The 25493-nt window shown below is 59.7% G+C and overlaps 1 protein-coding gene across 5 annotated transcripts in view; it reads right to left on the reverse strand.

The window, feature by feature from the left end:
- AGAP3 (ArfGAP with GTPase domain, ankyrin repeat and PH domain 3) overlaps positions 1 to 25493 on the reverse strand; it is a 111883-nt gene that overhangs the window by 42768 nt on the left and 43622 nt on the right. For 4 of the 5 annotated variants that reach the window (XR_010028685.1, XM_063163157.1, XM_063163068.1 and 1 more), the window contains exons 6-10: positions 24429 to 24563; positions 20648 to 20775; positions 13030 to 13185; positions 9279 to 9371; positions 2139 to 2243 (exon numbers count right to left, since the gene is read on the reverse strand). Coding sequence is in view for 4 of the 5 variants with exons in the window: in XM_063163157.1 (XP_063019227.1) it covers positions 2139 to 2243; positions 9279 to 9371; positions 13030 to 13185; positions 20648 to 20775; positions 24429 to 24563 (617 nt within the window). In the remaining variant the exon portion in view is untranslated. Of the gene's footprint in view, positions 1 to 2138; positions 2244 to 9278; positions 9372 to 9716; positions 10761 to 13029; positions 13186 to 20647; positions 20776 to 24428; positions 24564 to 25493 lie in introns of those variants that run through there. The other variant, XM_063163245.1, reaches the window with a different exon arrangement.

Here is a 25493-nt window from a genome sequence, read left to right on the forward strand (position 1 = left end):
CAAAAAGGGCACAAAAATGCTCTGGGGCATTGAGCATCCTGATGGACAGGGAACACTCTCTTCCTGCAAGGCTCAGTCTGCTCTCAGGGACCCCTTTGCTGCATCCAGAATTCCACCATCCCCAGGCACAAGGCAGCAGAGGCAGGGAAGAAGCTGGGACTGCCCATCAATGGCAAGAACTGGATGCTGCACATCTCCTTGGCTGCCATTCCATGGTTTGTTCTGGCCCACAGCTCCCCCACCCGTGCCAGCCAGCCTGGGATCTGCTGCTGCTGCCACTCTGAAGGGACTGAAGGGCACGTGCCCATCCCTGGAGCACAGCTCTGCTCCATCCCTAATGTGCTCTGCTTGTGTCACTCTGTGAAAGGACACGGGAGCTTTGCCTCGGGCCACAGGGTGCAAATCCATCCAGCACCTCCTGATTCCCTCTGGAGGATGGGGAGGAGCAGACGCACTGGGACACCCTCCTCCTCCTGGATGAACCCCTCCAAGCAGGCTGTACAGCAGTGCCAGAAGGAAAGGGAGGCAGGGGGGCTTTGTGGATCAAACTGCAGTGGGGCACCATGGTGGGTGCCAGGGTCCTTTCCCCAGCTCCTGGGCAGGTGGTGCCACAGGGCAGCACACCAGGACAGAACCCCAGCCTTGGGGCAGGCGGGCTGGGCAGCCCCTGCTCTGCGCCCACGAGTAATCCACCCTCGCTGTAGGTAAACACACCCAGCAATCCAGCTCCTATCTCAGGGGCAAGGTTCAGAGCTCCTCCTGGAGCCAGGCAGGAGAGGCCAGCTGGCATCACCCTCTGCAACGGGCTGGGGATCACCAGTGGCACCAGCTGGAAGCAAACCAGATCTTTTCCCAGGGCAACGCAGTAATGAAATGAAACACTGAAGTGCAGGATGGAAAGCAAGTGGCATCAATCTCGATCACCCCCTGAGGAAGGAATGGTGAAAAAGGAGAGAAACCTGGTGTGTGGCAGCAGCAGCATCTGAGAGTAGCTAAACAATAGCCCAGAAATTGCTCTCCCTCCAGAGCTGATGGTAATAGCATGGCAATTTCCACGGTGGAAATGTGATAAGCCCATACACAGGGGGGAACAGGTGAGCACACACACAGAGATGGCAGCAGCAGCCTCTCCCTCCTGGCTTGGTAAACTGAAGACCAAAATCTGGGGTTACAAACTTAGAGAACTGCACAGTACATCACAGTATGGGGACTGAGGGCTCTAAGAAAAAGCTCCAACAGATCAGGGAAAGGAAATGCAATGGTTGGGTCTCTAGCTCAAGGACAGGAGGGTCCAGGAGCTGGGGCTGAATAACTGGAGCAAGGTAACCCCGGAGTGATGGTGCAGGGTGAGCAATGAGGAGAAAGACTCTGAGGCTCAGGACACTCCAACAGCCCACATCTGAGGAGATCGGGGACACTCTGACGGCCTGGAAACATTCACAAGAGCTGCAGCACCTTGTTCTTCTCCTTGCAGCCCCTAAAGCACCGCGTGCCCCCAGCCACCGTCCGTCTGTCTGTCCTGAGGCAGCACGGCCCTGGCAGAGGGGCTGGGCCTGTGTCACAGGTGTGTCTGTCCGTGCAGGCTGCTGCAGCAGCACACTGTGCTCACGAGGGAAGGGGAAGAAGCCATTAGCCCCACAGTGGGGAAGCGACAGAGACGGATGGGGCGGCAGCTGCGCGCCTGAGCCGAGCGCCATCAGCGGCTCCGAGGGCAGCGGGCTCTGCACAGACAGCCCCTCTCCATTACACAACACCCAGCAGCCAGGAAAATCCCTGCACACCCCATGGCACCGGCAGAAACACTGCAAGGAGCTCTCTGCCTGCTCCTCACCCGGCTGCAGGGCAGGCCCTGCTCTAAAGGACTGAGCAGGCAAACAGGAGCAAACTGCAGCTCCTGGGGTAACCCTGCACAGAGCAAGCTTCCACCAGCCTGACACTGAACAGCCCGCAGGACAGAGGCTCCTCCAAGCCCTGGTGAAACCAGGTCTGCTGAAAATGCTGCCTGGAGTGGCCAGCACAGAGCCCCTGCACAGGGCAAAGCCCAGAACTTCCACCTGCGACCCAGCCCTTCCCAGCCCCTCTGTGCACGGAGGACACTGCGCTGTCCCACCCTGCTCCCGGCTCAGTCCACGACTCACGTGCAGGCTGGGGTGGTAGGTGAGGACCCCGTTGTCACACAGCGTCACGTACTTCTTCTTCCACTCCTTGTTGAGGGACTTGCCGCTGCGTTTGAGGAGAATGCCCTGAAAGAGAAGAGTCAGAGTCTCGAGTGGTGTTTGATGCAGGCACCTCATGCTCACTCCAGCACTGCCCCTTGCAGACGGGTCTTTGAGCAGAAACAACGAGCAGGCTCAAGGAAACATCCTCCAGGCTGGCTTTCCCACATCCCCTGGGCTGCACTCTTTCCTTACCAGCCCCCAGGCCCACAGACAGCCCCTGCCTTTAGGGACAAGGGTCTCCACGTCAGTGACAGTGTTCAGGCCCTCTGAGGGACCCATCACGTCCTCTGGAGTCCCAAACCACCACTGTTCCCTTGCTGAAGGGCAGTGCCCACACGGGGCAGGAGCCAGCCTCCCCACCACAGACACACACTGCTCCCAGACCTTCTCCAGCACCCAAAGAGCAGAGGGGTGGTCAAGGCAGGGAAAACTGGGCACAGGCAGGAGCTGATTGAGAAACAGCACTCCAAATACAGGTCTCTCCCAAGGGATGCACATTTCTTGCTTGCTTGTGATTCTGAGAGCTGTCAAACAGAGTAGGGATGGACACATCCCAGAGGGAGTGCAGGGCCTGGGCAGCTGAGAGTCAGGTCATCCCCTTTTCCCATCAGGATTTTACCTGGGAGCCACCCTGCTGTCGCTGGCACCACACTCCCAGGGCCAGGAAATGATGGCACTCAGATAACCCAGACCTAACCCCATTGATCTGAACCAAAGCTCACAGCACGACCCTCATCCTCCTCTCCCCACTCATTTCTGCCTCCCCAAGAAATCCACCTGCAGCAGCACTTTATCCTGTACCAGGTAAGGACACAGGTGGAGAGGGAGAAGGAAGCTGGGGAGGACAGCAGGTGCAAGGGCTCTGGAGCAGGGAGAGCACATCAGGCACTGTGTCAGCAGGGAGGGAAACACAGCACGGGGGACAAAAGCAGGAATGAGTAACAAAGTCTGGGAAAAAGCTGGCCCTACCAACTGCCGGGCCTGGCCCCTCTGCAAGCGCTGTCTGGACTGACACCCAGACTGCCTGCTCCTAACTTGGCAAAAACCTGGGCAGAAAGCCTCAGCCCTGCCAGCCTGGCATGCTTGGGGGCCCTGTCCCAGCGCCTGGAGACCGAGCTGCTGCTCCTGCAGGGTGCAAAGGCCCAGCACAACGTGGAGGGGGGACAGCACTGCCAGACAGGAGCGTGAAATCAGCAATAAATGGTGCACAGCAGGCAGAGCCCCTGTGAGCACTGCAGCTCAGTGCTCCCAGCAAACACGGGGACAAGGAGCTACCCTCCACACAGGCAGGCATGGAACAGCAAAGCAGAGTGGCCGGGCAAAGCTCTGTGTGGGCAGGATCAGAGCTCTCAGGAGCTCAGAGGACAGGAGCTGAAGGATCCGCAGAGCCAGAAGGTGCTGATGAGAACAGGGCATGGAATGGGGCAGCTGGCTGACAGCTCCTGCCCTGCCAAGGGGCAAGGAACAACCCTGGAATCACAGGAGGAGAGGAGAGGAGAGGAGAGGAGAGGAGAGGAGAGGAGAGGAGAGGAGAGGAGAGGAGAGGAGAGGAGAGGAGAGGAGAGGAGAGGAGAGGAGAGGAGAGGAGAGGAGAGGAGAGGAGAGGAGAGGAGAGGAGAGGAGAGGAGAGGAGAGGAGAGGAGAGGAGAGGAGAGGAGAGGAGAGGAGAGGAGAGGAGAGGAGAGGAGAGGAGAGGAGAGGAGAGGAGAGGAGAGGAGAGGAGAGGAGAGGAGAGGAGAGGAGAGGAGAGGAGAGGAGAGGAGAGGAGAGGAGAGGAGAGGAGAGGAGAGGAGAGGAGAGGAGAGGAGAGGAGAGGAGAGGAGAGGAGAGGAGAGGAGAGGAGAGGAGAGGAGAGGAGAGGAGAGGAGAGGAGAGGAGAGGAGAGGAGAGGAGAGGAGAGGAGAGGAGAGGAGAGGAGAGGAGAGGAGAGGAGAGGAGAGGAGAGGAGAGGAGAGGAGAGGAGAGGAGAGGAGAGGAGAGGAGAGGAGAGGAGAGGAGAGGAGGAGCCAATGCCAGCTGGTGCAAACAGGGCATTAGAGGAGCCTGGTTCTCCCTTGGGTAAAACACACTCTCTGATGGCAGGAGTGACTGTGCTGACAAGTGTTTTTAGCTTTCTGTCAGGTCTTTAACTGAGCAACAATCCTCCTCAACACCAGTTGTACAAAATCCACAGAGCCAGCCATGAATGCAATGAGATCTAGCCAAGTGCAAGGTCTCAAAACACACCCATGTCTGAGAACAAGCATGGTTATAAAGGGCAAACCTGTGTCCAGCAGGACTTATAGAGGCCCAGCCAACCTGCATCTGATTCAGACTAGCTCCTCAACGTCTTGCTCAAATGAACTCCAAGAAAACATAAAGCCAGAAAACCAGTTTAACACCCACCAGCTCACCCAGGTAAACGGTGAATTCTCTGTAATTCAGAACATTTGTTTCTTATCTTTCAAACAAATCCTCTCCAGATCAGGCTGAAGTTACAGATCCTACTCAAAGTCACTGTGTGGAATTCTCTGGCTTCTGAGTGTGACAATTCCTCCTGGACACAGTGATCTCTTCTGGGCATGAAGATCCCTCCTGGGCATGATGATCCCCCTTGTTGCCCTAAACCCAGCTCAGTTCCAGTCTGACCCTGACCCTATAGCTGCTCTGCTCCCCTCAATGTGAGTCCAACCTGATGCCCCCTGATGCTACAGAACACTCACTCCAGCCCTGCCAGCCCGCCCCAAACTGCTCTGTGCCTGCAGAGAACAGCTTGCAGCCCTTGGGTCAGCCCCAAACCTGCAGCTTGGCCAGCTGTAGCGCAACCAAAGTGAGAGCTGGAAGCAGGGCCCGGCACTGCAGCCCCTTTGCGCAGGGGAACAGCCCAGGCTGAGTGCCCACGAGCTGCCGGGCAGGCTCCTCGCGCCCCAGAGCCCTGTGCCGGCACACGGTGCTTCCCTGTGCACCCCTGGAGGACCCACAGGCAGGAGCTCTGCCAGATCCCCTTCCCGGTCACACACACAGCGAGGGGAGCCCAGCACCGCTCCCCTCCCGGCGCTGCTCGGGCTGTGCCGGGCCGGGCTGAGCTGGGCTGGGCTGCGCTCACTAAAAGCAGCAGCGGCAATATGCAGCGTAATGAAGCAGGGAGTGGTGATGGCCCCCAGAGGACTCGTTTACTCCACAAATCTCCCTTCCACTCACTTTTTGCTAAGAATTTTAACACCAAACTTAATTGTGAAGTCGCGTATTGATTGGAAAATGCAAATGGCAATTTAAATGTAATCTAAGCTCCCAGCATGATCCCGGCTCCCAAGGAGGAGGAGTCGCCCGCCCTGGGCCCCGCTGGAGCGCACGGCCCGAGCAGAGCCAGGCCAGGGGCCAGGGCAGCCCGGGGCTGCCAGCACGCCCCGCGCAGCCTTCCCACACAGAGCTGGAGATGTGCAATCAGGAGCTCATTCCTGCTAACACACAGCTGAGGGAGCTTCCTCTGCCGGCCTCATTGACCCAGATCTCAGAGACAAGGGTCCAGACACGAGGGAGCCCTTCAGCCCTGCAGGACCATCACCAAAAGGACACTACAGCACACCGAGCCCTGGCACACAGCAGCCCCGGCAGAGGCACCAGCTGCCTGCAGGGTGCGTGGGTGCTGCTCCAGGTGCGGGGGGCCCCAACATCCACGGTCTCACCTGTCCCCTTGGGGAGCTCCATCTTTTCCAGATGTGCACAAGGGAGACAGATCAGGTCACCCAGAGGTGCTGTGCTGCAGAAGGCAGTGACAAGTGACAGCCAAGCACCCTGCAGTAGCAGCACACATCCCTCCTCAGCCAAGGCTCCCAGCGCTTCTCTTTTTCAGCTCCCAGCCGTGCCTGCTGCTCCCTGGCTCCACGCAAGCCCCAGACCCCACTGTGTGCTGTCAGTGCCTCCCAGTGCTTGTTCTGTGCTCACAGGGAGCAGGAAGGATCGTGGATCACAGGGACTGCAGCCCTGGGCGAGCCTGCTGCCCCCAGCACCTGCTGCCATCAGCCCTGGGCTGGCAGTGTGAGCACAGCCCAGCCTCCTCCTCCCAAATGTCCTCAGCCCTGGGCTGGCAGTGCCCAGCTCCTCTCCCTGCTGCCCTCAGCCCTGGCACTGTGAGCACAGCCCAGCTCCTCTCCCAGCTCTCCCCAGGTGACCTGCCAGCAGCCCCAGCACCAACCGTGCCAGCCCAGCCCAGCCCAGCGGTGCCCATGCCCAGGGAAGCCAGGGCTGGCCACAGAGCCGGGCAGCAGATCCTGCCCACGTGTCACCCGCTGCCCCAAACCCAACAGCTGCTCTGCTCCTAGGGCCCAGCACCAACGAGTGGTCTAAGAGGGAAACCAGCTAAAGGCCCCACTGCCCCACTGCCTCTCAGAGACAGCAAGCAGTGAGACCTCCACCATCCTCCAGAAGGGGCAGCTCCATACCAGAGCAACCATGCCCTGTCCTGAATCTCTGATACAGAGCCACACCTCTGGAGAGCCTTTGCTCCTCTCCCTGTTGGTGGTACCAAGCCATCACTCCCTGTGGCCTAGGGTCACAGCAGGAATGTGCCAAACTGTAGTGCTGACCTCACTATGGACCCCCAACAAGCCCTTCCCCACGAACCACATGTTGGTATCTGCTGGAACAAGATAGTGTGCACCTGGCAAACACCATTTCCCCCATGTATGTTCCTGTAAAAACACTGCCAGGATCTCTGTGGAACCACCTCCAGCAACTCTGGCTAGAAAAGGTGCCAGTCCTGAGCCCAGCATGGACCTGGATGTCCCATGGGAACTCTGCTCCAGGCTCTCCTCGTGAGCTGCTGCTGCTGTGAACTGGTTCCTGTGCTTATTCCTGAACCAGGCAGAGGTTTGGCATCTCCTCCTCCTTGCAAAGCCCAGAAAGGATGTACAGAGGTTGTGTTTGCAGAGCTGGGCCTCTGTCGGTCCCAATTCTCCCCATTTCACACAGGGACACCATGGAATGCCTTAATCCCACTAAGCCAACACAGCCTCCAGTGACCAGGCAAGGCCAGGCCCTGTCAGCAGCACAGAGACACAGGAGCAGGTGAAGAATCACCCTGCAGGTAAAGAATCATCCTGCAGGTAAAGAATCATCCTGCAGGTGAAGAATCATCCTGCCCTGCTGAGTGGATCCTGGAGAAAGGAACCCAGCAGTCCAGGCACAAGAGGCTGTCAGGCCCCTCTCAGGACCAGCCCTCGCAGGCAGCAGCAGGGGAACCAAACCAGGTCTGTCTCACTGAGGGCTCCAGCTGCTCTACCTCACCACAGAACAGCCACCCACCAGTTCCCCTCTGCCCAGGATGGGCTGACCCCCATGGGCACTGCCACTGCCCACCAACAACAACCCACTGCAATCAACAACCCACCTCATGGCAGCAACCTCCACACCAGCAATGACCCACCACAAACAATAACCCACTGCACACCACCAACAACCCACTGCAATCAACAACCCACCTCATGCCAATGACCCCCACGCCAATAACGACCCAACAATGACCCACCACAAACAGCGATCCACTGCACACCAACAACTGTTGTATTGCACTAAATACCAGTTCAACCTTACAAACAATGACCTACTGCACACCAACTGTTGTATTGCCCTAAATACCAGTTCTATCTCACAAACAGTGACCCACCTCAAAGAGAGACCCACTGCACACCAACAACTGTTGTACTGCCCCAAATACCAGCTGAATCTCACAGAGACCCCCTGCACACGCAGAGGCCGTGTGCTGCAGGGAGCAGGGCATGGCCCAGCACGCAGCTGGGCTGCCTCCTGCTGCTGGGGCAGTGCCAAACCCGGGCCCCTCAGGAGCAGAGCCCCCAAGTGTGAGACCCCCCAGCCTCCACCCTGGCACTGCTTCTGCTGTCACTGCTTCCCTGGCTCCAGAGCCAGCCCTCCCAGGGCTGCCTTCCAACACCAGCCTGCTTTCAGCACAGCCCCTTGCCCGGGGCACCAACAGCCCTGCACAAACCTGCCCCAGGATTACTCCACGGCAGGGAAGGGCCGGAGCTCTGGCAGCTCCAGCACTGAGCAGGGTCTCTCTCTTGTGACCCACCACTCCCCTCCCCAGCTAGCCTGGCTTCACTGCGCCCTTCCCCATGGAATCTCAGCCTGGAATCGTACCAGGCAGCCAGAACCTGGTGGGAATGGAGACTGTACTGTCCTGCCTCACGTCCCAGCACTCCTGCAATGCAGGGACACAACTGGCCCTGTGTAACTCAGCCCTGGCAGGGCTGGGGGCCCATGGGGCACAGAGGGGCCAGCAGGAGGTAAATGAACCCACAACGGGGGCACAACACGCAAGGCAGGAGCACAACCTGCACTGCCACATCAGTCTTTCCTGCAATGCAAGGAAATCCAGACAGAAACACCATCCAGGCAATCCACACCACCTGGCTCGCTTGGACATCACCCACCACTGCTTGCCAGCGATGGACACAGTGATGGGCCGGCAGCACTCTGGGCTGGATCCCAGCAGTTCAAGCTTCCCTGGAAGCCAAGAGGCAGGAGCAGAATGCGCTGCTGCAGGAAGCAGCGCCTCCCTTGGACTCCCAGCGGCTCACAGTGCAGGCAATCTGCTCACAGCTCTCTGTAGGAGCCCATGAACAGGGGAATCCTGAATCCCCTTCCTGTCCTGCCAGGAGCCGGAGCAGGAGTGGAAAGGAACAGGAGAGAAGAGCAGCGGAGAGGAGCAGAGAGAGGAGCAGGGAGAGGCTGCGGCAGAGGCTGCAGCGGGCGTGGGGCATGGATGCCATCTGCTGGAACCACTCTGCAGCCGCTGCTGCAGCCCCGGGAGCGTCCTGACACTGCCCCGGGAGGGCCCTGCCACTGCCACTGCCACTGCCACAGCAGTGCCCTGCCACAGCCCCGGGAGCGCCCTGCCACAGCCCCCAGAGCCCACTGCACACCCACCCACCCACCCACGGCACAGAGCCCCCAGAGCACCCCCAGCAGCCCTGGGGCGTGCAGCCCCCCGGGCAGGAGCCCCAGGCAGCCCCCCAGGCTCCCCGGAGCCTGCTCCCCCAGCGGGGTGAAGGAACACCGAACCTGCTTCATGGGGATGGCCCGCCCGCTGCCGATGCTGTCCGCCTTGCACTCGGGCACCTTCTTGTCGCGCTCCGGGTCGGCGCCCTTGCGGGACTGGAAGAGAAGAGACACGGGCACGTTAAAGCGGGCACGGAGAGCGCACCACGGCCCCCTGTCCCGCAGCTCCAGCCAGAGCACTCTGCTCTCCCCCAGGCCAGCTCTCCCAGCACCTGGCCCCTCTAGGGACACTGGGGACGCTCCAGGCCAGCCCCCGGCAAGCTGTGCTCTCCTCTCCCCCCGGTGCAAGCAGAGCTGTCCTCCTCCTGGCAGAGCGGGGCTGCGTGGGCCCCCCCTCCCGTGGGGCACACAGGACATGGCGACAGACAGAAATGGCATGGGATGCAGGTGGAGCATGGATGGAAGCAGGAGAGGGTCAGGCAGTGAAGGAACTCACACCTCTACTAATCCAACAGATTTATTCTGGTAACACACTTGCACCATACAAAGTAGCACAGGTCACCGGGCAGATACCAGCCCCTTACAAAAGAGCATGGACAATAAATATCTACCACACGTCTAGAGCGGCGAGAGCGGGACCCACCAGCGCCCGAGGGCCGCGGGGAGAGCAAACTCTGATAAATACAATATGAAATTTACAGTCTGTTGAGCAGAACTCATTCAAAGTGCTTAGGACAGAGGGAAATACCAAGTCATACATGGCATGGAGCACAACCAATACATTCAGAATCACAACAATGGCAGGAGGCAGCGGCAGCGTCTCTCTGGAGCGTCCTACACACCCCCTCAGTCCAGGAGGGCCCCGTGTGCTTTGGATCAGAAAGGGATACGAGCCCCGCGCGCCTGGCACACCGATTCACCAGATTTTGGGCCCAGAACCAAACAAAGAGATCGAAAGAGAAGAAAACTAAAGAGACACAGATGGCTGCTCGGCTGCGAGGAGAAGAGGAGAAGGAGCAGGAGTCCATGCAGGCTGCAGAGGTGCAGGAGGGAAGAAGGAGCGGAGCGCTAGCGGCAGGCGCTGCAGCGGCTCCCGCAGGCAGCAGCAAAGCGTCTTTTGGCCCATCCAGCTCCATGCGCGGCTGTCGCCCGGTCCCGGTGCGTCTGCAGGTCTTCCCATCCCAGCAGGGTCGTCCGCCCGGCATCCCCGAGAAAGGGCAGTGCCTAGACAGCATCCAGCAGGCCCAGAAATGTCCCAGCTTAAAGTGCAGGCGCAGGCCGTCTCAGCGCTTCCTAGACTTTACATTGGGGGGATTTAAAAGGCTCCTGCGTGTCTCCGAGGGGGGGACCCATGCTGGCTGGAGGGCGGGCGAGCCTCTAATCTTAGATCAATCCCAGTGCCCATCCCTTATCCGGCCCTGGAGAGGCAATGAAAAGTGAGAGAATTTGTACAGAGGTGCCGTGTGTAACCACCTGGATCTTCTAATTTGGAAGGAGTTGGAAAGGCCTTTTTGTTGATGAAAAGTTGGAAACAGTGGCACATATCTGCAAATATCGAAAGAATAAAGAGTTTGGCAAGTTATACTCAGAACACGGACACGAGTCTGTCAGTGATGGGTGCCAGCAGACAGCACGGACAGGCCACGGAGTGGGCGCCGGCGGCAGCAGCAGTCGGGGCTGGGGCGGGGGCAGGAGGGGCGCGTGGGCGCAGAGTCTGTGTCCACCTGGAGCTCTGGGGCACGCAGACCCCCGGGGGGAATGCCATCCACTGGGGGGCGGGAGGGGAGCAGGAAGGAGCCAGAGCAGGGGAGAGGAGAAGGAGAGTAGAAGAAGAGAGGAGGAGGAGGAGGAGGAGGAAGAGAGAGGAGGAGAGCGGGGAGGAGGGGGAGGAAAGGAAAAGGAGGAGAGGAGCAGAGGAGTCAGGCATAGCTCAGGACTGGGGCTGCAGCAGCTCCCAGAGCTGGGCCGAGCACTGCACCTCGGAAAGGCCTGTGCCCACCTGGGGACCCTGTAAGGACAGAGGCTGCTGGCTACCCCTGCGCTGCCTGCCTGGGAAAAGCTAGTGGCAGAAAACAGCCTGCCCTCTCCTTCCCTTCCCGCCCCTCCTGGTCCTGCCCCAGTGCGGGAGGTGTCAGGAGCTGCTGCTGCTGCCACGACCAGATGGGTGAAGACGTCAACGTGAGCCATGGATGTGCAGCAGCACACGAGCAAGCAGGTGAGGTGAGCCCAGCGGTGAGGTGAGCGCGGTGAGCGCGCGGCGCAGAGCAAGCGTGAGCCGGATGAGCGAGCGGAGAGACCGCGGCCGCGCGCGATGACTCCACAGCGAACAAGAACAAGCGTAAGCCCCGCAGCAAGCTGCCCTCCTCCTCCTCCTCCTCCTCCCGCAGCGTGCCCACCCCAAGGCGCTCCGAGAGCGGGAAGGCGAGCCGGCGGCGAGTCCAGGGGCGTGGGGCAGCGTGGCCGGGTGCTGGCACAGCGCGAGGCCCGCGGCACGGCAGCAAGCACAGCAAGAGGGTGGCAGGGCCGGGCAGGCACCCGCCAGCGCTGCGTGCAGGGCACGGGGAGGGGAAGGCAGTGAGGGAACAACCATGCGTGGGAGCAGGGACCTGCTGCGAGCCAGGGGCCGTGTGTGCTGGCAGGAGGGGCTGGGGAGCACAGCCCACCCACCAACAGCACACGGGCAGGGTGAGCGTGGGCCTGGGGGGCACGGAGAGCTGGGGGTGCGGGAGATGCAGCCCGGGGAATACGCAGAGTATTGGGGAGGTCAGCACAGAAACTGACAGGATGCCAGAAGCCAAGGGAGACGGGCACATTCCCAGCACCAGGAGTGGGGAATCTGGGATGCCAATGGTGCAGTGAGAGGAATGGGGCACAGGACACTGAATTTGTGTGGTCTGGGCTCGGAGCAATAGCGGCCGGTCACAAGGGTGACACAGTGCAACAGGTACAAGGGCTTTGTTGTGGCCAGTTCCACAAACAGCAGACACAGTGTGCTGAGCAATGGTGGCTGGAAAGCACATTGAGATGGGCAGAGGATCGAGGCCGGAGCCTGCACATGTACACAGGGAACAGAAGCTACACCTGCACTAGACACAGGACAGGGACACGTGTGTGCTCACAGTGAGGGGACACTCATGGCTGTGCTCAGAGCAAGGGTGAGTGTGAGGGCAGAACTGGGCACACTGTGTGGACAGCGTGTGCATGGTGTGAGAGCGTGCAGAGAGGCAGGCTGCAAGGCAACCAGCACAGCTGAGGGCTGCAAATGTACCCTGCTCCACCTGGGGCCCAGAGCTGTCCTCCCTCCCTCCACACCCACAGCAGCTCCACGTGCGCTGCTCAAGTCGCGCAGGATTCAGGAACGGGAGTGAGTGGGGCCCCGTGCCAGGTGCTGAGCTCTGCACAGCACCACTGGCACAGCATCACCAGCACCAAACAGGAGGCCCACGGACCAGGGGCTCTGTGCCACGCTCGGGGAATGCAGCCCCAAGGAGGAGATGAGCAGAGTCACTGGTGCTGTGCACGCACAGCTGCGCTCCCTGCAACGAGCAGGGGCTCACACACACTACAGACCCCCACGAGTGCACCCCTGCACACTGCCACGTGTGCGAGCACTGTCCTGCTCCCAGATGCTCCCCATGCACGCACACCCTGCCTGAGGCAGCCTGCAGCACCGTGTCCTGCAGGCGCAGGTCCCTCCCTGCCAGCGCAGCACGGCGGCCGTGCAGGAGCGCCCGAGGGCTCGGGCTGCCCTGACCCACTGCCTGCCCTCTCCTGTGCTGGAACCCCCCGAGCTCCTGGGCCCCGCGCTGCTTACCGTGAAGATGTTGGAGCGCCGCTTGGACTGCTTGCGGATGGGGGTGGGCGTGTTGGAGGCAGCGATGGTCTCGATCCGCAGCTCCCGCTGGCTGATGCTCGGGGTGGAGGGCACGGACGACGAGTAGTCACTGAAGGCTCCTCCACCGTTGGTGGCCTGGGGAGGATATGGGTGGTCAGACAGGCCACCTGGAGGCACGGTGCAGGAACACCACCTGTCCCACATGTTCTCAAGCCAGGGCAGGGCGTGCAGGACTGGGACTGGGTGACATCCAAACAACCATGGAATTGTTTCGGTTGGAAGGGACCTTAAAGACCATTTAGTTCCAACCCCCTGCCACGGGCAGGGACAACTTCCACTAGACCAGATTGCTCCAAGCCCATTCAACCTGGCCTTGAACACTTCCAGGGATGGGGAGCTCACAACCTCTCTGGGCAACCCAGAGACATTCAATGCCAGGCACTGCTCCTGCTCAACAGAGGGGCTTGGGAAGCCTTCCACCTCTTTCTGCTCTAGTGTTTTCACCAGTAAAATGTTCAAGTTCTGAAATCAAAGAGAAGGGCAGCAAATGGCCAGAGAAACCCAGCTGAAGCCCTTCCAAACACAGCTGTGGAACAAGGACTGAGGCAGCACGGTTCCATGTAGCTGTGCCCAGCAGAGGGGCACAGCTAGGGCACCTCCCCTGCTCCCAGAACACAGGATCAGGGTCACTCTCCTTGGGGAGCCATTCCCTTCCTCTGAGCCCCTAAGACATGAGGCTGTGAGGCAGCCCAAAGCCTGCCAAGCCCCAGTCCCACTCATCCATTCCCTGTCTCTCCTGATGCCAGTGGGGATGCGTGCCCCCAGGACTCCGGCCTTCACCTGGCACAGAGTGCCACACGCCAAGCTCAGCCTCTGTGTGACACCCACCTCTGCTGCTGCTCTGGAGGTCCCTCTGAGCAGACCCCAAGGCTGGCACACCCCTCCCATGCCTGCAGACCCCCACAGCCATGGCTGCAGCGGCCTGTGCTGGGAACACAAGGGGCTTCACCAACCCCTCGCTGGACTCCACAGCAAGAGGAAGATCCAGCCATGCACCCACATCACCAACACGTCTCTTCCAGACCAGGCTGCTCACTCCCACCCTGGCCAGTGTGGGCAGCCATGGGACAGGGCTTAGGGACACCCCAGGAGCAACACTGGCATGGAAGCATTTCAGGTCTGCAGCCCAGGACATCTCACCATGAGAGGCCCGTGGCAGCCCCAGCTCCCTGGCAGTTGTGAACAGCATTTCAGAAACACGTGGAGGAGCTGCCCCGGGAAGGGCAGGGGAGCTCCAGCAGCCCACAAGGGCAGCCTGTCCCCTCCCAGCTCCACAGCCACAGAGTGGGGGCACTGCTGGCCCAGTGACTTCTCCATGCTGCCCACCCTGAGCACGAGTGCAGCCCTTGCAGGGGTGACCTGCTGAAGGGGCTCCACGAGAGACCCCCATCCCCAGTGGGATCAGAGCCTTATCCTGAGACAAGCACTTCACAGAAGGGTGAGAGGGGCTGCACAGGCAGAGCAGTGACCAGGACCCACAGCCCAGCCTCAGAGAGAGGGGCAACCTTCACCAAGCCCTCATCTTTAACCAGAGATATGGGAGAGGACACACAATAAGAACTTAGGAGAGGGAAAAGCCACCCAAGCAGCATTTCAGTTTCTTCCTCATGAAGGTAGAGCAAGGAAAAGAACTCCATGCTGTGAGCAGGTGTGTGGCTCAGACCATCCCAGCCTGTCTGGAAACAGGAACATTTCTGCAGTCCTGAAGCACAGAACAAGAGGGAACCTGGCCTGGTTGTGCTTTCCCACAAGTCCAAGAGGCTGGGAACTTGGTCTGGGAGCTCCTGTGCAGGGTGAGGAACCCTGTGCTGGACAAGAAGGTTCTGCAAGAAGGGGGGGACCACCAGGGACACAGAGGGGCAAAGCAACCTGTCACCTGCAGGGACTCCTGAGCCCTCAACAGAGAGAGCAGAGCTGCTGCCAGGGCTGGCTCCAACACCCACACAGCAGGGCTGTGGTGAAGGAAGAGCTGCAGAGAGCCAGGGCCACCGAGGGCACACAGACACAGCCTGTGCTTAACTGATTAACTGATTAACTGTTTCACTGATTCACCACACGTGAACTAGGGCAAAGAAAGTGAAACATTCCAAGGGCTAGGAAGAGTAGAAGGATGCAGCAGCACAGACAACCTGCCCCATGGAACAGGAGCTGGGCATGGCTGTCCCTTGCTGGCCATGCTTGGCATGCCTTGGTGGCCTTGGCTGCACGTTCAGGATGCTGTGACTGCGGGGAGGAGGCAGTTCCAAGGAGGCTGCAGAGTCTGAGCTCCAGCCAGAGCAGCTGCAGCAAACCCTGTGGCTGCAGGTGATGGACACTGAAGCATCAAGGAAGAAATCAATATGTTTTACTTACTCCCGGCAATCCTGTGTGTCATTTCTGTCTGGCAGAAAAACTTTCCTTAGCCTGAAAGTCTGCCTGGTGCTGGAGCCAGGGTTACTGTCCTTGAGTGATGAAGGACACTGGCCTTTGGGCCTCCCATGTCCCACAGACCAAACCTCACACCAGGCTATGAAGGCAAGCTGCCCCGAGTTTGGGGGCAGAGGAGAAAGTCCTCCAAAAACAGAGGTGGCTGAGGCAATCCTGAGCCAGTCCTGAGCTCTGCTGGAGCAGAGAGCTCCCTAACTTCCATGGGATCTAGGGACACAAATCCCAGGGATGTGGAGAACAGATGGCAGGTCTGGGCTGGTCCCACGTGTCTGCTATTGACAGGCACTTTGCTGGTGGGCCTGAACAACCACCTGTGGCCACCACTGGAATCTGAGAGCACAGTGGGAACTGGGATCTTGGGAGGCACCTGTGGGACAAATCCTTCCCACGAGTGTGTGACGGGTAACATCAGCAGCGCCACGGGTGCCTGGGAAGGGCAGAACCCAGCTGAGCTGAGGGCAGGAATTGCTGCTGTAACAGGGCCTGGGGCAGAGCAAGGAGCTTGGGAAGGGCTCTGAGTGCAGCGGACAAACAACAAACACCAGCCTGGTGTCTGTGGGAGGCAGGGAGGAGCCAGAGGAGCACAAGGACGATGGAAAGGGCACCATGAGCAGAGCAGGCAGAGGGACACGGCTTCCACGAGGAAATGCCAACGCAGCTCCTGAGCTCTGACAGAACAACGTGCCACAGCAGGCCAGCAAGTGCTGTTACAGCTCAGGCGAGCTGCCCTCGGGCCTTCATTTCACTTGCAAACTTTGACTTTCCACCTTTGCTCTGATCTCTCCCTGCAGTGTGGATGAGGAGGGCCCTGCCAGTGCCCCCCAGCCCGTGCAGGAAGGCAGATGGAGGCCATGGAGAGCAGCCACCATGCTGGGCAGCCCAGAGCACAGCAGGGATGGCAGCAGCTCCCAGGGGGCACCCAGTTCCCTCCAGCAGCCTGCTGGGTACCTGCACGGGGTACCTGTGTCACCTCCTGCCAGCTGCTGGGAACAGCTGCCTGGCAGAGAGACAAACTGCCATCCCACAGCAAACACAGCACTGACTCACCCACAGCCCGGGGAGCTCCCAAAGGCACCCAGAGGCCCTGAAGGGAGACTGAGAACGGGGCAGCAGAAGTGAGGAAATCAGGTAGAACAACTCTGCAGGTGCTGCAAGCACCCACTGACCCCAGAACCTCCCATCCCATCCTGCAGGCAAGGGCAGGAGCTGCAGGAGGGAGCAAGGTGGGACTGAGGGCCAGGTGAGGAGTGGGACCCCCAAACGCACCCAGCCTGCCCACTCAGCAGCAGGTGTGGCAAGGGACAGAGAGGAGAGCCCAAGGCAGCAGGCAGAGCTCTCCCTGGGCTGCTGGCTCTGGGGAATAGCAGGGGCAGACCACAGGGGCAGACCCGCATCATCCCTCAAGCTGCTGGGAAGGCCAAAGGGGCACATCTGTGTCCCCAAGGGAGTGCAGGGCTCCAGGGAATGCTGGCCCTGGCTGTTCCAGACTGAGCCAGGGTCAGGGACCTGCTGAGCACACCTGGTGAGTCATGGGAGCTGTGGAAAACCCTGACCAGGACCAGGGCTGACCTGCTCCCACAGCTCCCCTTCCCTCCCCACGGATGGAGCAACATCGTCCAGGCACCACTCAGAATAACAGAAAAACCACAAACTCCCAAAGGCAGAAATGGAGCCAGGGCCTTTGGCTGGTCCCCAAGAGCATCAGCACAGTGCAAGGAGGCTGGGACACACGCACAGCACCAGAGTGCCAGGAGAAGGGAACCCTGCAGACAGGTGGGTAACAGGGAGTGCCTCCTCTCCCAGTACCCACGCTGCACTGCTCCAAAGGACAGAGCAGACACGCAGTGGCCATGTCCACAAAGGTTGGTTGGGCTCAGCCACAAGTGTCAAGCTGCTTCCACAAGAGTTGTGCCCAGAACAAGAGAAGGGGCAGGGCTGGTCCCAGCTCCCACCTACCATAAGAAGCCCTTTGTGGGGGACTCCTTGTTCCCATTCCAAGAAAAGTGCCTTCTCAGCTGGCAGCTCCAGAGGACAACGCTGTCCCTGCAGTATGGGCCAGACCAGGCCGAGGGCAGTACTGCCAATCCCAGCTCTAGGGGCTCCTCCTGCCCCTAAATGCCAATCCTGGTGCTCCAGGGACTCCCCCTGACCCCCAGATGCCAGTCCCACTGCTCCAGGGACTCCTCCTACCCCTCAAGGCAGTACTGGAAGGGAAGGAGATCATTCTGTCCCAAGTGCATGTCTCACCTGTACACACCAATACCTGAGGCACAAGGCAAAGCTCCTAATTGTGTTTTTTGTCTGGCCTCTCTCCACCTCATCTCCATGTTAAGTCCTGTGCTCCTAAACTCTTCCTTGAGAGCCTTCTTCCTGTTTTCCCTGTGCCAATTACTCCTCCTTGACTTGCAAAAGCAAATGAGAAACCCTGGTGAGAGCCCTCGGGTATGACAGAGTTCAGCTCAGCTCCACAAACACCTGGTCACCCTCCCACTGTCCTCCCTGGCAGGGTGAGCCTGTGCCCCCCTCCCAGAGCTGCCCCACATGCACTCCCTGCGGGGCCAGACACCAGGACACTGTCTGTGGGCACTCCCGGGCATGGTGCCCTCCCACACCCGAGCGTGTGGGCTGCTCTGCCCTGCTCCCTGTCAGAACCATCATTATGGGTGAATTTGCTTCCCAAAGCCACTTGGATTTCCCTGAGGACAGGGGGAGCAGCTCCAGAACCTCAGTTCTGAGCCCATGCAAGAACAGGCAAATGCTTCCCGGCACTTCAGGATCACTCACCATTGCTTCACTATTTTGGAGGTGTCCTCAGTAACGGGGAGAGCCGTGCAAGCACCAGGGGCAAAGACTGCTGCAAGGGTCACTGGCACCAGCAGGGTTTGTGGGGGGACCTCACAGAACTCAAACTGGCTTTGGTGACCCCTGGGGGACCCAGAGAGCCGAGGGCAGGGCCCAGAGCAGGCCTGGGGAGGGGGCACAGCCACCAAGGCACAGCCCCTGTGAGCTGCCCCTGTTCCTGCCCTTCACAGCTGTGCTCCCCAGCACAGCTCCCTGCGTGCCTGCAGCTGAGCAGGAGCACAGCAAGGCACAGAGAGCAAAGGGCTGTCCCCAGCAGGCAGCCAGAGCTCTCCCCTACAGACTGCAGGCCGTGCTGACAGGGGCTCTGAGGGGAGGAAAGCACAGGAGAGCAGGGACCCTCTGAGCACATCCTCACACAGCTCATGGCATGCACTTAGAAAATTCTCCCAAAATTTGCTTCCCACAGCCAGTCCTAAATCCACCCTTTAGTTCAGTGCTGCCTTTCCTGAAGGAGCTCTTTCATGTCACACTGTGTATTTCAGGTCAGGTTTGGCCAATCTCTGCACTCATTCCTCAGCTAAATCAGCCAAGTGCTCACCTGCCTCCTGTGTCGGGGTTTATTCTCTCCCAGCTGTTTTTGCTACCCCTTCAGGCTCCATGCACAGTCACTGAGTGGCTGGATTCCAGCTGGGGAGCCCGGGGGTCTGGCAGCCCCATCCCTCACACAGGAACACTTTCCAGCTTCACAGTGACACCCTGCCTGCCTGGCACAGCCAGGGCCCATGACACACCTCTATGGGGGCTCTTCTCATACTGTGGACATGGAAAAAAACCCTAAACAAGTGTCCAGCTCCCCTGAGAAATGCTGGCCTTAGCCATCAGCCTCTTGCTTCCCTTCCAGCACAGGTGGCCTCTTCCCAACCAGGCTCAAACTGTACACAATTTGCTCATAAAACCCTCAAATTACCAGAGACACCCAAATCTCTATTTCCTTGGGACTTTGCTCTTCACCTTGGATGTCTCCCATTGAACTCATCCCCAGCTCTCTGGACACAAGCACACTGACAGAACGTGGCTATGCAGCCCTCCCACCTGCACACAGACTTTACTGAGCTTGCTGGTGTCCAGGTGACCTGCAGCACAGGAAGCTGGCACGGGTCTCTGCAAACACCTGCACTCACCTACCTGCAGTGCAGCCTTAAGAGCCTCTGCAATGAGGTAGGCTGCAGACAGGGCGCAGGCGTGTGCAGGACAGGCTCCTGAGAGGGGCCCAGAGTCCTGCCAGGGCAGGGAGGCTCTGACACACCCAGGGCTCCAGAGCAATCCCTCATGGCAAACCCACCAGCCACACGTGCTGTCCTCGGCGACAGGCAGGTTTCCTGCAGCCCTGTCACAGATCCTGTGAATCCACATGCCACTTGTGCAGAGATGGGATCTGCTGCCTTGGTGCCCTGGGGAGCAACGGAGCCCAGGACCTCTCCTTTCCTCCTCACCAGTCTCCCAGCCAGCGTTTCTGTGGGCACTGGGAGTGCAGCAGAGCTTGAATGCAGTGAGGTGCCTGCCTGAAGGATCCCCCCCTCCCATCCCCTCACTCACCATGGAGCCTGTCCTCCTCAGCTCTGCTCCAGGACCACAGAACATCACCATCCTCCCACCTTGGCAAACCTCACCAACAGCACAGAGCCCTTCCTGGGGCACAAGGGAGGGAAGCTCCTTCCCTGCTCTGCTCCTCAGCTCACCACTGAGCTCACCTCTGCACAGGTACATGCCCTCAGATGCAGGGGCACATGGACCATCAGCTTCCTGAGCCGGGGGAAGCAGGAGCTGAGCAGCTGTGCCCGCCCAGCTGGGGCTGCCTGGGCTGCCCTGGGCTCCCACACACTGCTCACAGCTCTGCTCTGGGCCTGCCAAGGCACACACAGCCCGGGGACACGAGCCACACCCAAGGGGGAGACATGGAACCTGACCTCAGGGCGAGCACCAAACTGTCACACAAGCACAGAACCATGGGGTGCTCTCGCTTGGAAGGGACCCCCAGGGACATCTCACTGCACCCCTGCCTCGGGCAGGGACCCTTGCACAGACCCGGCTGCTCCAAGCCCTGGGACACTGCCACCTGGGCTGGGACACTCCCAGGGAGCCACAGCTGCTCGGGGCTATGGAAGAGGCCCCAGGTGACACACTCTGCCCTTCCAGGAGCCAGCCCAGGGCAGCAGTACCAGTCTGAGGCTGAGCTGAACTGCTGGCTACCAGCCCAGGGCGTGCAGAGCACAGGAGGTGCCTGGCTTCCCCCGTGGCCATTCCCCACCTGGTTGATGTGCACAGAAGGAATGGAGGCTGCAGACACAGATGAGTGGCTGGGTGAGTTGGGCAGGGACTTGCAGGGGCCGATGGAGAGCTGGTGCTTCTTGCGGAGAGCCACCACCTTCTGAGCCACTGCAAAAGGGACAAAGGCACAGGGTCAGTGTTCAGAAAGCACTTTCCTCCCCACACAGATTTCTAGAGGGCTCCAGGGAGAGCCAGGCCCTTGCCCTGACTGGTGTGCTGCCTGCACTGCTCAGGCTGAGCCCCAGGGCCATCTGCCCACTTGGGCATCACACAGAACAGCAACTCCCCATGGGCACCATGTGAGCCTGGGCCCGCTGCAGGAGAACCCCTGGGCAGCCACCTCTCAGTCACCCTGAGGGGGCAGGAGAACCCCGGGGCGGTCCATCACCCTCAGTCACCCTGTCAGTCCATCACCCTCAGTCACCCAGTCAGTCCATCACCCTCAGTCACCCTGTCACCCTCAGTCACCCTGTCAGTCTGTCACCTTCAGTCCGTCACCCTCAGTCACCCCTGTCAGTCCATCACTCTCAGTCACCCTGTCACCCTCAGTCACCCCTGTCAGTCCATCACCCTCAGTCACCCAGTCAGTCCATCACCCTCAGTCACCCTCAGTCCATCACCCTCAGTCACCCTGTCAGTCTGTCACCCTCAGTCCATCACCCTCAGTCACCCTGTCAGTCCATCACCCTCAGTCACCCTGTCAGTCTGTCACCCTCAGTCCGTCACCCTCAGTCACCCTCAGTCCATCACCCTCAGTCACCCTGTCAGTCTGTCACCCTCAGTCCATCACCCTCAGTCACCCTGTCAGTCCATCACCCTCAGTCACCCTGTCAGTCCATCACCCTCAGTCACCCTCAGTCCATCACCCTCAGTCACCCTGTCAGTCTGTCACCCTCAGTCCATCACCCTCAGTCACCCTGTCAGTCCATCACCCTCAGTCACCCTCAGTCCATCACCCTCAGTCACCCTCAGTCCATCACCCTCAGTCACCCTGTCAGTCCATCACCCTCAGTCACCCTGTCAGTCCATCACCCTCAGTCACCCTCAGTCCATCACCCTCAGTCACCCTCAGTCCATCACCCTCAGACACCCTGTCAGTCCATCACCCTCAGTCACCCTCAGTCCATCACCCTCAGTCACCCTGTCAGTCCATCACCCTCAGTCACCCTGTCAGTCCATCACCCTCAGTCACCCTCAGTCCATCACCCTCAGTCACCCTCAGTCCATCACCCTCAGTCACCCCTGTCAGTCCATCACCCTCAGTCACCCCTGTCAGTCCATCACCCTCAGTCACCCCACACAGCAGCTCCAGGAGCCAGGGACTGAACTGCCTCGCAAATAGCACCTCCACCAGTCTGGGCTTTGTGGTCTGTAAAGGAACATCCTGAGCGTGTAGAATCCCTGGTGGGTCACTAGGGACCCCTGCATGCTCTCCTCTGTGCAGACCTGCAGTGCTGGGTTTCTCTGAAACACTGAGTGATGCTCTGGTGCTGGTATCACAGTGCATGGGCAGGGAGAGCTCGGCTCTGCAGGCAGGGCACACCTCACTGCTTGTACAGCACAGCTCCGTGTGGCAACCAGAGAAACCACAACAGACTGGGGTAAGGGATGGCAGAAACTATCCCAGAACACCTGGCTGATGGTCAGAAAGGAGAAGAGCCTGGGCCTGGCATGCAGGAAGGGGAAGGTCACCTCAAGGTGCCTCAGGACTGGAGAGATATTATCCCTCCAGTGTGGTTTCATGGTTAATTCCTCATTAGCAGTAGTGGTGTGGGATAACTGATGGGCAGAGCCACTGCCAGGTTCCCTGCCCACAACAGCAGCAGCTGAGGGCTTTTTCTGGGTATTTCCAGAAATATATTCCCTGGGGAGCTGGAGCTCACAGTGTGCCCGGCCAGCACTGGGATGGGATGTGCTCCCTGGGCTGGGGCTCAGTGTGCCCAGCCAGCACTGGGATGGGACATTCCCCTGGGCTGGGGCTCACAGTGTGCCCAGCCAGCACTGGGATGGGACATTCCCCTGGGCTGGGGCTCACAGTGTGCCCAGCCAGCACTGGGATGGGATGTGCTCCCTGGGCTGGGGCTCCAGAGCCTCCCTGGGAGCTCATGCTGAGCCTGGGCCTGCAGCCCTGTGTTTGAGGGGACAATGGAGAGCAGCAATGCCACCAGCACCCCAGCCAAGGTCCTGGGCCATGGAGCTGCTGGCTGCCCCCTCCTGCCCTCTGCAGTGCTCAGGGCACAGGAAAGGCAGCACCATGCACTCGGAACATGCAGCAGAGCTGAAGCTCAAGATGTCACCCACAGCACAGCTGCTGTCCCTGCTGCGCCCTGCAGGGCCAGGGCTGGCTCACTGCTCCTCATCCTCCCTGCACCCTGCAGGACCAGGGCTGGCTCACTGCTCCTCATCCCTGCAGGACCAGGGCTGGCTCACTGCTCCTCCTGCACCCTGCAGGACCAGGGCTGGCTCACTGCTCCTGCCAGGGCCACCTCCTGGCAGGACCTGGCAACACCAAGATCCCATCCTCTCAGCACAGAAGTCCCTGTGACATCTGAGGACGTGGGAAGGATGGAGGAGCACAGCTCCCACAGAGCCAGCAGCACCCCCAGGGGAATCCTGCCGGGACACGAGAAACCAGCAAGGAGGAAGGGACCCCATTCCCTGCCCCGTGTCCTTCTCACAGTGACCTGTGGCAGCCTGAGTGCCCAGACACAGCCACAAAACCCCAGCACATCAGACACACCCTGCAATGTGCTCAGAGCAGACACAGCACAGCCACAGCTCCAGGCCACTGACCAGACACCAGGGTCAGCTGCTCCTGCTGAGCTGTGCTGGCACTGCAGCCAGGGCCACCCAGCCCTTGGAGAATCCCTGGGCAGTCTGTCTGTCCTGGAGCATGCCCACACTCTGCAGCACCGTGTGCACGTGTGTTTAGAGCTGTCTGTGAGCACCATGGGGCAGGGTGCTCGCTCCCTCAAGCTCTCTGCCAGCACACGGACCTGCTCCCCAGAAAGGTCAGCGGCCACTTGTGGTGGTCTCTGGAGACTGGTCAGTGGCCAGGCTGTGACCCAGGGCAGGGGCAGGGAAGGGCTCTCTGCAAACAGAGGTGCAGCAGCACAGACTGCACCCAGCACGGGCAGGCAGGCAAGCTGGCCTGAAAGCAGCTCCTGGTGCTCCTGCTGTGGGAGCTGGACATCCTCCCCAGCCTGGCCAGGACAGCTCTGCTGGGATCCGGGGCACAAGGGGTCACATAAAGGCAAGTCTGATGGAAACTGGGTTGGGGTGGAAGGAGTCATATAAAGGCAAGTCTGATGGAAAATGAACTGACACAGAGTCTGTGACTGCCAGGGCTCCCCAAGATACCAAACCAGCTGCACCAGGAGATCCACCAGATCCCAAACCAGCTGCATCATGTCCCACCAGTGCTCACTAGGAAGAATTCTTACCCACTCCAGAAACACCTCATCCCATCAGCTCCAGGCCATTCCCCCTCGTCCCGTCACTGGAGGGACACACAGTCTCCCTCAGGGGAGTTAATTTAAGTTAATGTAAGCAGACTGCAAACCCCCAGGAGATGGTTGCCTGTGCCCCTGAGCATCACTGAGCTGCAGCCCCCTGTCCAAGCGCAGGCAATGCTCTCTCACACGGTTCCCATGAGGAGCAGCTGTCCCACCCAGCTGTGCAGGGGCTGTTTCCTGCTCCAGGGTAGCACAGAGCCCCCGGCCATGCCCCACCGCGCCCAGAGCCCGGGGGGCCGCAGTTACCATCCTGGAAGACCCTCTCCACGTTCAGGCCGTAGGTGGCACAGGTCTCGTAGTAGGTGCAGCGCTTCAGGTCGTTGGAGAGCTTCCGTGCGCGGGAGTCGTCGATGACGCGCGGGTTGGTGGCACTGATGGCATCTGCAAACCACAGGGACAGCGGGCTGGAGGGCAAGGGCCTGTCCCACCCACCCAGGGGCCCCACCACACCTCTGGCCCTCCTCCCTTCGCCACACAGAGGAACCACCTCCACAGCACTGTGCCATAGATGCCCGTGATCACAGAGTCCCACGTTTGTACAAAAATGGATGAATCTCTGTAAATGAACCTGACTCCACTCCCCAAAGAACCCAGCCACCAACACTTCAGCAAGACAGAGGCACAACACCTCGGGGAGGTGTGGGGACCAAGGCCAGGCAGCCCAGCTGCCAAATAAAATTGATTTGTTGGTCTCCAACATTTTAGGGCTCATGGCCAAGCCCTACATGTTAAAGAATCCAAGGGAGAAAAACTCCTGGTTTAACAAGAAAGTCAACTCTGCTGGGATGTCTCCACAGCCAAGGAATTCCTGGACAGCTCTAAAATACAGGCTCAATTTGTATCCCAGATAGCCACCAAGTGCTTGCCTGTTTTGGAAAAACTTCCTCCCAAAGAGGAATCCAACTCCTTAAAGACAAGCCAGGGAGGGCTATGAACAAACCTCCTCGGGTGGGGTAGAACCGGGGCCTGCCCTGTGAGGAAGCCCTCCTCCAGCCCTCCAGATGGTTGTGTGCCTGTACCAAGGCCAGGACCTCACCTGGTTCTGTCTCTGGGACAACAATGGCCACTACCCCTTACCTGTCCTGCATCTCCACAGTGCCTGCTGCCACCCCGTCCCTGAGCCAAGATCACTCAGTCCTAAAATTCATTCCAAGATCTCTAAATATCCAAACTTTAACAACTTTGTTCTGCTTTTAATATGGGGGTCTGGAGCAGACCACTGTGACTCCCTCCCACCGCTCCTGCCTGTTTTCCTGGCCTCAGAGCTTCTTCCTGGCCAAGAACTGGTCACACAGTGCTCAGGACAGTTTT

This window comes from Melospiza melodia, chromosome 1, assembly GCF_035770615.1.
Source record: "Melospiza melodia melodia isolate bMelMel2 chromosome 1, bMelMel2.pri, whole genome shotgun sequence".
Lineage (NCBI taxonomy): Eukaryota > Metazoa > Chordata > Aves > Passeriformes > Passerellidae > Melospiza > Melospiza melodia.